This window comes from Phlebotomus papatasi, chromosome 2 (genome assembly GCF_024763615.1).
Source record: "Phlebotomus papatasi isolate M1 chromosome 2, Ppap_2.1, whole genome shotgun sequence".
Lineage (NCBI taxonomy): Eukaryota > Metazoa > Arthropoda > Insecta > Diptera > Psychodidae > Phlebotomus > Phlebotomus papatasi.
In genome coordinates this window covers 6,317,734-6,334,876 of record NC_077223.1, presented here as the reverse complement: position 1 = coordinate 6,334,876, position 17,143 = coordinate 6,317,734, and the positions used below count along the sequence as shown (strand labels likewise).

At 36.8% G+C, this 17,143-nt stretch overlaps 1 protein-coding gene across 9 annotated transcripts; it reads left to right on the top strand.

The window, feature by feature from the left end:
• The first annotated feature begins 362 nt into the window (after positions 1 to 362).
• On the top strand, positions 363 to 13,280 carry LOC129802260 (zinc finger protein 569-like). 9 transcript variants are annotated; one of them, XM_055847954.1, is made up of 7 exons: positions 363 to 599; positions 730 to 755; positions 7,635 to 8,321; positions 11,737 to 11,883; positions 11,961 to 12,197; positions 12,257 to 12,532; positions 12,593 to 13,280. In XM_055847954.1, exons 3-7 carry the CDS (start codon positions 7,821 to 7,823, stop codon positions 12,911 to 12,913), a joined length of 1,482 nt encoding a protein of 493 aa, XP_055703929.1. In that variant the 5' UTR covers positions 363 to 599; positions 730 to 755; positions 7,635 to 7,820; the 3' UTR covers positions 12,914 to 13,280. The 9 variants fall into 9 exon arrangements, with proteins under 9 accessions (XP_055703929.1, XP_055703928.1, XP_055703924.1 ...); XM_055847953.1 differs by having other exon boundaries at positions 730 to 779; XM_055847949.1 differs by having other exon boundaries at positions 730 to 779; positions 7,532 to 8,321.
• The last annotated feature ends 3,863 nt before the right edge of the window (positions 13,281 to 17,143 follow it).

Genomic DNA, 17,143 nt, shown 5'->3' with positions numbered 1-17,143 from the left:
ATTATAGCTATTTCTTGCACAAATATGCCTAGTGAGGAAATTAGTGTTTCCGGATGTTTTTCATGCATGATTTACCGACAGACGATGCATTTTTGTGTGGAAAATCGTTCATGAAAGTGAAAATCCAATGAGAATGTTTGCAAAAAGTTGTGCAAATTGAGACATTTTTCCATTAAGTAAAATTACGCATTTGATGAGATTGAGCGTGAAATTGACCACAATCGATGGAAAGTTAAAAGAAGCCACTCGTAAGCTGATTAAGTAATAAATTTGTTCTCATAGCCCAAATTCGGAGATATTCATTGAATTAAAACTTATGAGGTATTAACGGTCAGAGCAGATGGTGGCATACAAAAAAAGTGCGCCAAAATTAAGTATTTCCTGTGCTCGCCGCAAGGTGCGCAGTTGGTCAAAAAGGTTGAAAATAGAAAAAAGAAGAAGAAGAAGGTGTGTTTCACCCAGGAAAAAGTGCAAAAAGAAAATAGTGAAAATTGCTAGGGAAAAGTGCAAAATATTGCTAAATTTTGTGATTACTTGGAAGCTATAAAGGTGTCCTGGAAGATGGAGGTCTTACTTTGACGAAATCCTCGATGGAAATGGTGAAAATTTGAAGAAAAATATGCAGAATGATGTCTATCGAAAGACTTGAGTGAAATTGCTTTTTTTCCTAAGGAAAAAAACAAATCTTACGATTTTTCTTCAAGCACATATTTTTATGCTCCCTTCCAGCCTGCAAAGACATCAAATACTGATAAGTATATTTGCTCAATGTTTAAGTGGTATGGTATTGCGATAGTTGAATATTTACCAACTCACGAGCATCACTGATAAAATTGTCTCAAGAACAAACATTCCGGGGGAGCGAGTGAGAGAAAAAAAAACTAAGGCGTCTCCACCAAGTTTCTCCCTTGATTTAGTATTTAAATTTTTTGATGACTCTCCCAAGTTTTCCGATCAATTGCCACAATTCTAAATGGTAATTCCATTGAGTCGCGTGTTTGGATAAAAATAGACAAATTGACGGGTTTATTGTTTGTGGCATTTGGAGCGAGGAAGACCTTGAGACAGGGAATTTAATTGGGGAATTCTCGAAAGGAAAGATTCACGATGAAGTCTTTTGACCAAGATCCACCCACAATTTGATCATTCAAGCATTACAGGAAGTTCTAGTAAATCCCATACCTCTGAGTTACTTGTATTAATATTTATTTAGAATAGGCAAGAAATGGATGACCAGTAACATCCATTTAAGTTAAATCCTCAGGTTTTTTTTTAACACAATAACTATAAAAACCTACTAAGAAAATGAAAACGATATATCTTATAAGATTCCAATGTAATGCGTATATTAAAAAAAATCTTATAGGACTTCTTGTAAGGGATTTCTAATTTGAGCATAATCCGCAACATCTTAAATGAACCAAAAGTAAAATGCCTAAAAATTTAAAAATTTGGATATTTGTGGAGATAAAAAGACCTAGGGTGGAATCACCAGTTCTCGCCAGTGCCCCACTTCTCGCCACTTACATTGAAATCGCTATTTTTCGCAATTTATGAAATAAATGAGTCGCAATTTTTTTTGTATTGTTTCTGCTTCTACGCATAGAATCGAAAAATAATAATTATTCGTTTTGGATTCACGATTTTGATCATTTTTTAGAGCAATATTTTAAGTAAGTGCATCGAATCCAACATCTCTTACCAAATGTACTAAGTGTCGTCAAATTTTCATCAGGCCAAAAATACCTATTTGGGTAAATAATTTGTCTATTGAATATTTAATTGCACTTGTGGAATACATAACATTTGTATTTAGTCAATTAATATTTCATTTTATATTATTTTTGTATAAAAATGAGGCATGGCGAGAAGTGGTAATATTCTGGAATTGATTTTACCACCTGTCGCCATATCTTTTCAATAGGCGACGCTAACTTCACTTCGTACATTCTCAGTTGTCAAATCTGCATTGTTTGCTTTCTGCAAAAGCCCCATAATTTGATTTCTCAAATAAAAGTGAAGAAAAATCATTTAAAGAGAGTAATAATAAAGTGATCACAAGGAAAGAGAAATGGTGAATGTATTCTTTTCATAGCATTGCCTAAAATAACCGAGTGTGGTTCTTTTCAAGTGGGTGGCGAGAAGTGGTTACAAATTTTACAAAACTGGCGAAAAGTGGTAAAAAGTGGCGACGAAATGGTTATTTTTGCAATATTAATAAAAATCAGTTTTTTAAGTAGTCCAGCGTTATGTTCTAGGATTATTGTTTTCACGTATCTAGAGCCAATACATCTAAGTAACTTTGTGTCAAATTTGACTTATCTTGTAACAAGGATTCAAAAGTTATGATTAAATGAATTTAATTTTTTCCTAAACATGGCGATAGCCGGTTATTCCACCCTATACGGGCTTCAGACTTAATGCTTAGCCATAGGACTTAACTTCTCTAATTTCTTATCAGTCTAAAATTTTTGGAAAATTTTGATTTAGAAATGGATTATTAAGGGGAATTAATCTATTTGAATCGGAGAAACTAATTAAATTGGTTGCTATTTTGGATTTTGAGACTTTTGGAAACTGGGCTAAACTTCTAATCTGAAAACAATCCTAGGTTTCAAAATTAAACCATAGATATCTTTTAAACTTCAGACCTAGATACTAATGGCTACTACACACTAGAGATGTTCGGATCCATGTGGTGAACGTAAGCTTTAGATTGAGTCTGTTGTGTGTACAGAACGCCATTTGACAGAAATTTGATGAATTAATACTTTCTGGCATTGTAATTTAGGCCCTTCTGTCATTTTGTCTTTTCATTTTGGTACTTTAATGGCGAGACATGCGTGACGACGACGACTATAGAATTTTTTTATTATTTTCTCGAGAAAGTTGTGAAAATGGTGTAAAATTATGTTATCTATTGAATCTAAGAGGATCTTTCTTTTATTTGCGATAGGTTGATTAAATAGAGACAGGGGGATTTAATAGATATTAAGAGATATCCAGAACAAGATTGAAGTCTTATTAAATAATGGCAAAAACGATTTATTTAGTAATTTGGACGATATTTAATCAATTTAACTTATTAGCTCTACTAGATCTACTCGGGAATTGGCCGTGTCTCGTCGGCTGTAAGACGACGACAAATAAAGAGAAATTTACACAAAATACTACAGAATAACATAGCAAAGTGTTCTTATTTGCCATATTTACGCCGATAATCGCCAAAATACTTACGTTTTGGAGTTAAAATCTGCTATTTCTATGCCTAGAACAAGCCTGAAGATAAGTTCTTCAAAAATCTAAACATATGTATGCCTAATCGCATTCTTGAAATACTTCAGAAAAACGCTGCAATCACTAATTTTAAAGATTTGCATAAAAAATATCTCCCCTAATAATATAATATTACAAAAGAATTTAGTGACATTGGTATGAATTCTGAGATTTCGCGAAGCTCTCAGTAGTGAAAAAATCAAAATGAAGAATTCACGGAAGATTTTTCACAACTGCTAGAATTGCGATTCTCAGATTTTGAGTGAAAAGTAACAGCATTCCTGGAGAGCTTTTGCTAGAATGCCAAAACTAAAGTTCTCCAGTTTTTATGCTCTTCGCGGACCATTTTGTTCCATTTCTCTACGTATTTTTGAGAAGAGGTTTAGAACTGAATTTTTTTTTTAAAACGTCACATTTCACACTGTTTTGTGTAGGGGAACTGGGGCACCACCAAATACTAATTTTTATTTCTAAACTACTTGGACTATCTCGACCATTCCTTCAGTGGACAAGCATCCCTATAGTGCCTATAAATTCCTATCGGTCTTATCCTCTGATATCCAATATCCGATTAAAAAATCGCAGTGGTGCCATGTTTGGTGGTGCCCCAGTTTCCCCTATTTAGGAAAATCTTTTTTTCCACAATTCTGTGATAAAATGAGATGAAGTGATGACAAAATATGCTGTTTTAGTAAAGAAAACTGCCCGTGAGCATCTCAAAATCGCCAGTAGTACTTCATAACAGAATGTTATCCAAAGTCACAGAAATGACACCGAAAATTTAGGAAATTTTTAAACAGGTTTTTAACAATTTTCCGGCTTATTTGTTAAAATGTATTAACGTGAATTGACTTAAGAGGCCCTATAAGAAGCATCTCCATTAGATTTTTGGTACAAAATAGCCAAAATCAAAAAAATCAGTACTTAACCGATTTATTACCGATGAAATCTGATGCAGCCGGGTTCGAAATTTCAATACCTTTCCAGAATATCGAAATTTAACCAAATCGGTTGAAAAACGAGCCCTCTGAAGATAATCCAAAAGTCAACAACACTTTGACCTTCAACAATTCAAAATGGCAAATATTCCGGCCATAGGTATGTTTGGACGAAGTGCTCGCCTGGACTACCTCTAAAAAATATCCGAAAATTATTGGAATTATATTCTTTCACTTTTTTTCCTCTTCTCTATTTAATTTTTCTGACTTAATCTTCTTTTCATTTTTCTTTACCTTGTATTCTGCTTTTTCCTATCTAATCAGACATTGTAAGAGAGACAGACAAATTCAAATTCAAATAACACATTGAAAAAAAAAAGAATTGTTCGAAGCATATATCGCCCGAAGGTAGCGAGCCTTCCCTTAATTTGCTTGATGGAACCAAAAACGCTATACTAAAGATTATAAGAATTTTGGTTCTCTAATGCTTTATGGCCTCTACACACTAGAGAAATTGGTGTCCACATTGAAGCAAATTACCTACGCTTATGTAGGAAAAATTTCTCAATAAAAGGGATCCTGCATATTAGAGACATTTTTTTTTTGTTTTGACTTTAAGCATTATTTCCAAACCCTGGAGAATTATCTTGAAATTTGTATAACACTTTTATTATACAGTAGACTAAATTTAATTTGGTGTGATGTGCAAGAAAAGAAGAACAGTGCGAAAAAGTAGGATAGATTACATGCAAAACTTAAGAAAGAAAGGGATGTAAATTTTGATTTTATGAAATATTCCTTATTTAGAAGGTGTGCTGAAGCCATAATGGCACCAGTACACCTTTTAGATCGGTAAAATTTTATGAAATCAAAATTCATGCCTCTAAAAATCTGTGTATGTCTGTCCTACTCTTCCGCACTGTTCTTCTTTAGAACATCACACTAAATTAAATTTAGGTCAGTCCCATTTTGAGTCCGAAAGAGTAAGGGCCTTGACAGACCTAAGGATTAGCCGAGAGACAGCTTAGCGGAATTAGGGTAAATTAAGCTAATTCAAAACCTGCTCCAAATGGAAATTTTTCGCTACTCTAAATGGAAACGGCATTGTTTTCATGACAAATACAGTACTAAATTATTATATTTATATATTTTCTGTACCACAGTTTCATTATTTAGTTAATGTTGATCCAAATAAAACGAAAATCCATTCATATTCACAAATTTTAATTTGTTAATTTCTCAGAAAAATTAAAAGTGTACCCTTTCACCATCGAATTTTTCATCGATCGACCATGTTTTCCAATGAAAAACACAATTAGGTGACTGTTGTTTATTCGTTTTGTTTAACATTTATGTCATATTTCTGGCTAATTTTAGTTAAATTAATTGCTAATCTTTATTGTTAACGGCACGTGATGTTTTTAAATGAAATAATTACCTATTTCGTGAACAAAAAGGGTTTTTATGAAGTGTCTGCAAATGCTTCAATAGGAAACCCCGGAAATATTATTTTTTTTTGGAGAGATTTTCTTATTGTTTTAGATAGGAAAGGAGAAAAGACCAGGAATAAGAACAAATCCTGCACTCAGGAGCAACTCAACAAGGTTTTGGAAGCATTTTGTTGCGGTTTCACTTATACACTGTTTGTCTCCAATTAAAACTTTCCCTTGTCTCCATTTGGAATAATTTGTTTCCAATAGCAACATTTTACACTCGCGTATTTTTGTTGTGTTTAAGAAGTTTTCAAATTATATTTAAAGAATTTTCACTAAACAGTAACATTCTAGAAGAGTCAAGGAGCAAATTTATGTAATTCTCTTCAGAAAAAATATGAACTTAATGTGTTGAATCTTCTGTCAAAGTTAAAGCGTCTGGAAATGGTTTTGAATTAGGACATTTACCCTATGTTAGAAATAATGGTCAAACTATAATTCCATCATTTTCTATTAAGCCGTCTCTCAGCTTAAGTTGTAAGTCTGTCAAGGACATAAGATAGTCTAGTCGTACGCAAATCTTTTTAGAAAGAAAAGGACGCGAATTTTGATTTCATGAAATTTTACCGATCTAAAAGGTGTGCCAGAGGCACAAATATCGGAATTTGAGAGAGTCTATCTAACTGTTATCTCGATAAGATTAATGGTAGGGAGAGTGGGGCAGTTCCACGTAGCTAAACTTTTATTTTTCAAAACTTATTTACCAAACGATTATGAACCGTATTTAAACTATGTCTTGTTAGACTCTTGAGTATTTCCTATCTAAAAATACGTAGCACAATTCCTAGAAGAATATTTATAGTCTCAAAAATGTGTATTTTCGGAAGTAATACATGCGTGAAACTACCCTACGCTCGCGCTCTCCTAATCGTTTTTGAATGTATCCTTTTGCCTCTTTTGCCTTTACGCTAAGTATAAATCTATCTATGTTTATTAAGCCAATGCAGCAGTGTTTCTATCGTTTTCCTTCGGAGGCTGGGTCACCAATGCTAAGACAGCAACAGACGCATGACGCATAAGAGGTGCTAAGCGAAATTGATTTTTTTTTTGCTATTAGATCAATTTTATTAGGTTTATCATTAAAATTGCAAATAGAATCAATAGCTAAAAATATCCGTTCATCGTCCCTTGAATATACTAATAAGCACAATAGGTATAAGCAAAATGATATTACAACCAGAAGTGGCCTAATTTTAGCAGAATCTCTGGCACATTGCACAACACTCGCGATCACAATTATTTTATGATATAGCTCTCTATGTGACTCTATGGGTGCGATAAAAAAGCTGGCACACCGACCAGAAATTCCTCTTCATTTGTCGTCAGTTGACACCGTGAATTGTGGCAGAGTCGCACGTTTTTCCCACTCTCTCTCTCTCTTCGTTATCAAAAGACTCGCCCCATTAATTGCCGTGGTTATTTTTTTTTCATTCTCATTCTCTTCGATTGAAAGCTCAGTGTTTAAACAATTGGAAACTGCGATAAGGCAATATTGTTGGTACAGTCTTGCAAAATTGTATTGAATTTCTGATGACGCTGACAAATATTGGGTGCCTTCTTCTCTTGGGGCACAGAAAATTGCTTTAGTTTCCCTCCTAAGTGAAGTTATATTTGGTGGATTTTGAGAGGCAAAATATAGAACTTTGGTGCTCGTGTTTGTTGGAAAATTGAATATAGCAAATGTAATCTCTGACCCAAAGAACCTTTTCTTCCTTAACATTCAATTGTTTGAGCTTCCTCACGGTGTGGAAGAAAATAAAGTCCACTCCATGTGCATGCATAAGTAATGGGGTGTTCTTTATCGAAATAACAAATAAAAAATAGCACAAACAAATTTGTGGAGGAAGGCAGAATGAAGAAGCAGAGAAAGAGACAGAAAGTGTAGTATAGGAAAAAATTTCAATAGTATTTTACGCTACTAACCCAGGTGTTGGTTCTCTACTTCCATCATCTCTCCAAAAATTGATGGAGAAATTGTGATGAACTCGTTGGTGGTGGTGCAATTTGTAGTGAATTAAAGTTTAAAAATAATTATGTGACATTAGAAAAATACCAAAAAAGAAAAAAAATAGTTCTTGCCAAAAGTTCTCTCAACCAAAGAAGAAGAAAAAATATGAGAAAATCGCGAAGATTGTCTCAAAAAGTGGCAGCAGCAGAAAAAGCTGCTGCTGCTGCCAAGACAAAAAATACCAGTCAACATGATCGGGTACCAAAGATTGAACCAAAGGATGAGCCTGAAAAATCGTCAGAGCCTGATCCACAGCTTGAGCCAAAGATTGACAACAGTCCAAAGAAGAAGAAAAGCACGAAGAAGTACATTTGCGATGTCTGCGAAAAGATCTTCCAAGGTCTCAATGATCTACGAAAGCATTCAAGAATTCACAACGACGAAAGACCCTATGCTTGTTCTCAATGCGATAAGAAATTTCGTCAGGCGGGATGCCTGAAAAATCATATAGCTTCGCAGCATGGGAGTGATGTTCAGTACATCTGTGACTATTGTAACAAGCCCTTTCCGATCAAAGAACGCCTCAGGCTCCATCTTAGGATCCACACCGGTGAGAAGCCCTACAAATGCAAATTGTGTCCTAAGCAGTTTGCACGTGGAGGACAAGTAAGTAGAAAAACGCTAAGACGGCGATGGTCGTAGGATAAGAGAAGATGTTAGGTTCCGTACGATCTGTGGGCACTCGTTAGGTCAAGTGGTACAGCACTTGCTCTATGATGCAAGGGTCCCGGGTTCGAATCCGCTTTAGGCCACCAGGAATTTTTCTGGCGTTAAAGGTGTTCGGATTGCATCCAGTGTGCTTCACTACACTTGAAAAGTAATAATGAATGTTCCGAACTCCCCTTGCAGAAAAGCCTAAGTTCCTCTATGGAAAGCTGTGCCACTATTATTATTATTATTATCTTGTACAATCTGTGATACAGTGGTTTCTACCGTTTACATGATGAGATCGGTCGTGGTAAGTCGGTCCGCAACCAAATTGAATTCTTCTCAAGCAATCAACAATATTTGTTATGATAACTCACTAGAACGGTTCAGATATCGTCGGTTGGATCAGCAACTGTGCTAACTGCGTTTGCTTTTGTGAGGTTATTTACCTGTGATAATAATGAGACACAACTGTGATAAAGTTAGATTCTATTGGGCGACAATCCTCAACAAAGTACCTGTGATAAAATCAGAACACGCCTGATAAAATCCCTTTCAAGGTAATCTGAGATAGTACAATGTACCTGCAAATACATATCAAACCGTGAGCCTTATCCCGCTCGAAGGGCGAAAATCCATCAACGACAGGAATGCACAATTCCTTCAGAATTTTCCACACGGAAACCAATTTGACGGCTCGACACTGGGCCTGAATTGACAATATCGGGAATACACAATTCCACTAGAGCAGAGGTGTGCAAGAACCGTTGAAACCGAATAAACGTCAAAATAAGTTTGCTCAGGTAGCGTTTTGACCATTGACGCACAAGCTTTATTTTACGTTTTTTCGGTTTCAAACGGTTCTTGCACATCTCTGCACTAGAGTGAACTATAAAGACAAATCCAGATCCCGATGCTTAACACAAGACAAGAAATTTGTAGATTTTTCCACAGTAGAAATAAAAAGCGTCCATACATCAAGAATGCTTTATTCCAAGAAGCTTTTTCACTACAGTGTTGCCAGAAGGGAGGAAATTTGAGCTTTTTAGCAGTCTTGCCTGAAAGGCAAATTACAAAATGGCGCTTGTCCCAAAATGGGACAAAGTGGTGAATTTGAACTGACAATTCAAAAGTAAACAAACAATAGACTGACAGAAATATTCAAGACTTTCCCACAGCTTTGTATCTGCATTCGTCGGAAACGACGCATCACTGCTTCACAGCTTCACGTTTGTAACGAATGCAGGTACAAAGCAAATTCAGTTAGTACAGTTAGTGATCCAATTGACGATATGTCATGAATTTACTTCCTTGAAGGTGACCAATACCAGCCAAATGAAGGTTTGCGTTTTAAACGAGCCGAGAGCCTTTCGGTCTAGTCTAGTCAGTAAGATCGTGTAAGATCGTTTACATGTCGGCTATGAAATGTAGGCCTTTTCACCTTGCATTTTTCGAAAGAGATCGATGAGATTAAAAAACCGAAGATAAAAGAAAACATTAAATATTGGTACGATCCTATAATGTGATTTTTCGCTTTTACTTTATAATTCTTGCGAGCAACGCATATAAAATTGCAACCATTAGGGAGTGAAATGTTTCACTCTGTGGTTTTTAGTTCAACTTGAGAATTCGAGTAAACTTTCGGGATCTGCCCAGGCTTGTTCGTAGGCAGTCCCAGAAAGGTACACCCCGCTTCGTCCGAGGATGTTCTTGTAGAATTTCTTCTGGAAAATTTTCTGACTAAAATCAAAAAAATAAGGCATTTAGAGGTGTCGGAGCAAGATGTCTTCTATGGCAAAAATGTAGTTTTATGTGGAATCTATTGTGTGCTAAAGACAGTACATTAATATTTAGTTTAGTTTACTTTATATGATTTTTCAAAAGTTGCTTTCTTAGGCCATTTTTGAGAAGTTTTAATTAGATTTTGTTTTTCTGACCCCAAAGTTTTCTAAAAATATCACATCATTTTCCAGTTGAAGCACAATTTCATACCTTTCCAACGGATGTCCATTTATTAAGTTCTGTACATTAGAACCGGAGGTATAATTTATAATATGAGACAAAACAGCAAAAACAAAAAAAAAATAATTAAAGAAAATTGTGGCGTATAGGAGAAAAACCAAGAACAGATTTTTGATCAGGAGACTCGACTCTACCAAACGTACCATGTGAGATCCGTGTGCCAAATAAAGTTGTCAATTTGTTGCATAGTGTAATAGCTCAGTTGACAGAGCAGTCATCAGTTAACAAGAGTTCTCCAGTTCGATCGTGGGTAGAGGCAAGAATTTTTCCTATCTCCGCTCCGGAGAAGACTGGATGATTTGAGTGTTACTTGCTCTGAATCAGAGCCTCTGATTGATGATTCTCTACAGAGAAATGCAATTGATATTGAACAAAATGTTCGCAAAATTTTCACATTATTATCATTTTCAATCGTTTATTTCTATTAGGGTCACGAGCCCATGACATCCAGTTTAGCAACCCACGCCTGCCGATTCTCTTGAATTTGATTCAACCACCGTGTCCTAGACCTGCCCCGAGGTTGACGCTTCCTAACAATGGCTTGCATAGCTTTTCAGGGGGAATCTTTCTCGCAAAATTCTCACAATAAACCGAAAATGTCACTTAAAATGGAACTTACCACGATCCAAAATGAACTGCGTTAACATTCACAATTCCTATCTACGATATCCCTCTGTAGGAGTAGGTCCTTATTTAACACTAGGAATGCTTTTTAAGAGAATCGGTGCCACTCTAGGTGACATCTGTTATGCCAATTCAAACTCCAACAGGGAGTTTGACCTTTGGGAAGAAGCTAGTACCAACGCTACTAAAACCATTAGAACTTAAAATGATTTTAAGGAGATCAAGATAAAACTAGCAGAAAACATGGTGTAGGAGTGGAAAGGGAAGGACAAGACTCAATGTAGTTCATGTTAAATATCCAAAGGTTAATTTGTAGGGGGTCCACCAAAAACTCCAAGTTGGTATCTCAATCCGCTTAACCTCTTGTTTTTTCTCACCGTTTGGCCTGCGATGTAGATTGTAACATAAGTTACCGAAGGTAATATTTTTTATTGAACTCTTTTCGAACCGGAACATATCCAACGAGCCAGTTTCACGATATTTTGATTAAAATTGTCTTAGCTCAGGAATTAATTAGACTTCAACAAAAATATATCTGGATTCGGACATCATTATAATTTGTTTTGTTATCAATCCACAAAAATCGGATGGGAAGTAACATAAATTCAAGTTTTTTCTTTCAAATTTAGTGCCACTTGTTTCGATTAGACAAATTTTGAATGACTTTGAGAAGTGATGTACCACTTTTTTTTTAGACGTATGACCTAAAAAGTAACAACTTTTGCAGCTGTCTCAGCACATGCTCTCCCATAATGGCGTCAAAAAGCATCGATGCAGTTTCTGTCCCAGCGCCTTTTCATGTTCTGCTAATCTGAGGCTGCACACAAAAGCTCACAATGATGAGCGTGATTACACGTGTCACAAATGTGGCAAGGTAGAAAGCACTTTGTGCATTGAATAAAAAAAAAGAATAAGCAGTAGTTTTAATGTTTTTTTTTATTGATTTGTCAGAGTTTTCTGCGTCCTGATGCCCTGAACAAGCATTTATCGTGCCTCCATGGCAACGTTAAGGCTTTTCTCTGTCCGATTTGTAAGAAGATGTTCAAAGGTCATTTGCCGCAGCATATGCGCATCCACAAGAACTTGAAGCCACATGGCTGTGCAGATTGTGGCACGGCCTTCACGCAGCGTAGTCAGTTGGTAGTGCATCAGAGGATTCACTCTGGTGAAAGGCCATATCGTTGTCAGGTAAAATGATTGGATCAATTGGTCTAAGATCTTCGTTTTCATCGTGTATCAATTGCCAGGTTTGCTGGCAAGCTTTTGCTCACTCCAGTGTCCTCAAGCTGCATATCCGGAAGCATACGGGTGAGAAGCCTTTCAAGTGTCCACTCTGTGTGGAACAAGAAACAGCTTTCTCACAGCTTCCACATCTCAAGAAGCATATGCAGGCCATACATAAACAGGATAAGCCTTACATGTGCGAGTCTTGCAATCAATTTTTCCGCACCAAGATCGAGCTTACGCAGCATAATAGTGAATGCACGAAGCAAGAGGATGCAGAAGTCAATGGAGGAGGAGAGGTGGTTTTTTTTTGTTGAAATTCACTTTAATTTTGATTATTGAAAAATGAATCTTTGTAGAGCGATACTGAGGGAATGATTGAGACTCCAATGGCTCTAAGTCGAATGCGTCTACTGGTGGCAGTGCTCATAAAGAAGATCTCATCAGATGAACGTCTCAAGACTTTGGGTTTTGAGAAGAGATTGATTGACAATGTGCTGATTGATTCACTGAAATTTGGCAAGAGGACAGTCTGTGAAGATGCCACGAAGTCTGAAGCTGAGAGGCTGAAGATAAATATTCGTGAGCTTCTTGAGTGGACAGTTCCACAGCATTTCATGGAGAAGTTCAAGAGTGAACAGAAGAGCACAGAAGAATTGCTCGAGGAATTAGCCAGTTAAATAAGGAGTCACATTTTAAATCGATTTTATTCTATTCGTAGTATAAAGAAAAATAATGCTTCACCAAATGGCATGCATTCACACTCTTAAATGTTTGCACAATAAATAACAAAGGTGGTGGGATTAACACTTGTTTAGGATTAGATTTCTTCATTTAAAACATTCTCTCAATATTTGCCAAAATTTTTATGGGTGTAGTTTAGTTTTATTTCAATTCTAGTCTTCAATTGCCATTTTTTATTATCTTTTTTTTTTAGGTACAAATCAATTTATGCCATATATTTTACACATGAGATAACCCACCTATCAAAATATTTGTGTAGTTCCAAATGCAAAAATACGGAAAAATAAAATCAATTGATGTTAATTTTGGTTTTTTTTTTATTTTAAAAAATTCTGTGTGGATCGTTTGGATACGGCAGAGGAACCATTACGAAAGGAAAAAGTCGTTTGGGCATTCCAATCTGGCAACACTAAGTTGTCGATCCCAGCGAACACAGTTAGCTGAAAAAAGCAGCGTTTTCAGCACATTTTTGCTGAATCGATCAGCAAAAATATGCTGACCGGTCAGCAGTTCTCGAACAAAAAGTGCTGAAGGTCAGCAGCATTCAGCTATTTTCAGCTGAATTAAAATCAATTGTTATAAATCCAAGACACCGGAATCGAAGGCAAAAATTCCGCACTTAATGTTTTCACCCGAATGCTATAATTCTTTCGAGCAACACATACTCAAATCAATGATATGATGGTAGCAATATTTTCAACTCGAAATTCTGAGTGGTCGAACTTAATTTTTTATTGAGATTACGTTAATAGGGTAAAATGAGGTAATTTGGAACCATTTAAAATTTGGGACATTTGAGATTTTCTCAGTGTTTTAGAGATTCAAAAGGAAGAAAAGCTGTTCCTTTTCTTCTTAATAGTCTTTTTCTTCTATTTCGCGGTCTTTGTTTTCTTTTTGCTCATCTGAAACAATGAGAAAATCTCAAATGTCCAAAATTGTAAATTGTTCCAAATTGCCTCATTTTACCTTATAACTCCGCAAAATGATTTTAAGAAGTGGAATGGAATTCAGGATCATTTGCCTTAAAATACACATGTCAGAAAAGGATGTAAGATAGAAAGTATGCTGAGTAAGTAACTTTAAGTAAATGAGGTGAATTGATAAATGAGTATGAGTGCGTGCGTGAGTAGAAGAGTGAATGCAATGATGTACGTGGAATAGCATAAAATATGATTAGATATGATCCAGTCTTCATCCGAGCACGTTGGAGCAAAATTTTCCTTTACTCTTCTCACTGGATATGGTTGCTCGAAAGTTGAGACACAACCGTTCGCTGGCTGGAACAAAGAACTGGGCAAACGGCAGAAGATTTCTCCCAACAAGTCAGTTAATCCAGCATTTAAAGCCAGTGGAGGGTCAATAATACTGTGGAATATGAAGACGGTAACACCCACCGTTCTTCACGTCTGGATTGACCCAATCTCAAAGATAACGATTGATAAAAATAATGGCCGGATTCTTTGTGGTATTAATATCGCCACAGTAAGATTCCGTGAATGTAATGATTTGCAAAGACGCAGAGAATGGCTTACTTCAAGCAACGCATTTATTCAACTAACTGACAGTTGGCAATGCTGCCAACTTACATCACATCTTCCTCTTTTTAAATCGACATGAAAGTTTTATAGAAATTCAATAATAATAAATTTGGAATTAGATATTACTTCAGTTACAAATTAAGTTAATTTAGGAATATACTCAAATTAAATAACTTCCAATTTTTAAAGATTCAAACGTTCTGGCTTCTTAACGATTCTGCCTGATCTTGTTGTTACAGCCCCATCCGTTCTCCCAATCCTGACTGGTCCATCCATTCTCTCACTTTTTGGGGAATTTATCACGTTCGGAGAAACAATTTCTGTCTCTGATTCGACTGTATTTTCATGTGACTCTTGTTCAACGACGTCAGGTTCGGAATCATAATCCACAGTAATTGACCTCTTCTTTCGCATCATTGGATTCGTCACTTTAGTTGGCTTTAAGAATGACGAATTTCTGCGTACCAATCGCCCGTCATCCAAATGAACGTGATACGATCTTTCTGTTTCAGGTGCCTTAACTGTTCCTGATACCCAAATGTCTCCATCCAAAACTCGCACTTTCTCGCCTCGTTGCAAAGGCTTGTGGTCCACAGCACTTCTGTCAGCGTACTTTTTCTGTTTCTGCCTGGCTGCTCTGAGTTTCTGAGCTTCATCCGAAATCCAACATGGTTTCAGACTATCATCGGTCAGCGTCATTGGATTTCTTGTTTTCCTCCCAAATAAGCGTTCCGAGGGCGAATCCAAACCCTCTCTACGTGTATTCCTTTCCATCAAAAGTGCCATTTTCACGTCATGCCCATCCATTTCACATCTTTTAAGAATTTTTTTAGCTGTCTGGACATATCTCTCAACAAATCCATTCGATCGAGCGAAATATGGGCTAGAAAATACTCGAGCAAATCCCCAATCCCTTGAAAATTGTCTAAATTCTCGACTCGTGAACTGAGGGCCACCATCTGAATGCACTTCTTGCGGGATTCCATGTTCTGCAAACTTTTCTTTACAGAAATCAATAATTGCTCGTGATGTGGTACTTGATAGCTTTTTGAAGTCAAAATAGCCACTAAAGGAATCAGCCAAGATAATGTAATCTCTGCCCTTGAAAGCAAACAAATCCATAGCGACCAACTGAAACGGTAATTCAGGCACAGGTTTCATAAGAACAGTCTCCTTTTGAGGCTTTCTTTGAGTCTGCTGACACACTTGGCAACTCTCTATCATCTCAGTGATATCCTTAGTCATTCCTGGCCAAAATACAGCATCACGAGCCCTCCTCAATGTAGCCTGAATTCCACAATGCCCATGATGGAATAACTTCAAAAATGATTTCCTCTCACTCTCTGGAATAACACATTGGTCTCCTTTGAAAATCACATCTTTCACATAAGCCAGCTCTTCTCTAAATGTGAAAAATGCTCGAAGACAGCCAGGAACTTCTTTGGGACTATTTGGCCAACCATCTTTGATTACTTTCTTTAATTTCTGGAGCACTTCATCTTCTTGAGTCGCCTGCACCAATTTTATTTCAGCTTCTGCTCCCATACACAACACTGTGTTAATTTCTAGGTGCTCTGGAAAATCATCGTCTTCATCTCCAATTGGCTCACAATCTCGACTCAGCGTATCTGCCAGTGGTATTTCTGTACCTTTCTTGTAGATCACAATTGGCGCATATGGCTTCACGTCATACATGATACGCTTCAATCTAGGGGGTGCAAGAGTCATAGGCTTTCTGAAAATTGCTTCCAAGGGCTTGTGATCACTCTCCACAGTCAATTTCTTGCCCCAAACATAATCATGAAATTTCCTGACCGCAAATCTGATAGCACCCGCCTCCTTCTCGATTTGTGGCCAATTTTGCTCAGATTCTGTCAGTGCTTTTGACGCATAAGCAATTGGTCTTCCATCCTGCATTAATGCCGCTCCAAATGCCTTGGATGAACTGTCCACCGACAATGTCACGTCCTTGTTGACATCAAAAAACTTCAATGTTGGGGCTTGCATCATACATCTTTTGACTTCTTCAAAAGCTTTCTGCTGGTGTGTCTCCCATGCCCAATCAACACCATTTTTAACCAGTTCCCTCAAAGGAGCAGTCACCTGCGAGAGATTTGGGATAAACTTGCCAACATATGTCACCATTCCCAAAAATCTCAGAAGGGATTTTTTGTCATGCGGGGCTTTCAACCTTTCAATGGACTCAACTTTTTCGGGATCGATTTTTAAACCGTCTTTGGTGACCACATGCCCCAAAAATCTCACGGAGTCAGTGTCAAAAACACACTTATCTTTATTTAATTTTAATCCGCACTCTCTGAGTTTACTCACTACCGCTTGCGTCGTCTTCATGAGCTCCTGACTGTCAGCACCATGGATGAGTATATCATCCATTGACACCTCCACTTTTGGTATATCTCCCAAAATTCTAACCATCAGACTTTGGTAAATCTCAGGTGCTGACGCCAGTCCAAAAGGCATCCTCAGACAAGAGTACCTTCCCCATGGTGTTGCAAATGTGAGGATCCTTGAAGTTCTTGGTGTGACTTTTATTTGCCAAAACCCCTTTGTGCAGTCTAGAAGAGTGAACTTCTTACTGCCCTCAATTCTCGAAGAAATTTCCTCAAT

What these genes read in the sequence shown, in the direction of transcription:
- LOC129802260 (XM_055847956.1), top strand. Translation starts at nt 7,821, where the DNA reads ATGAGAAAATCGCGAAGATTGTCTCAAAAAGTGGCAGCAGCAGAAAAA. An exon ending in AAAGGCCATATCGTTGTCAG is followed by an intron (nt 12,198 to 12,256) that starts GTAAAATGATTG and finishes ATCAATTGCCAG; the next exon opens with GTTTGCTGGCAAGCTTTTGC. An exon ending in AAGTCAATGGAGGAGGAGAG is followed by an intron (nt 12,533 to 12,592) that starts GTGGTTTTTTTT and finishes GAATCTTTGTAG; the next exon opens with AGCGATACTGAGGGAATGAT.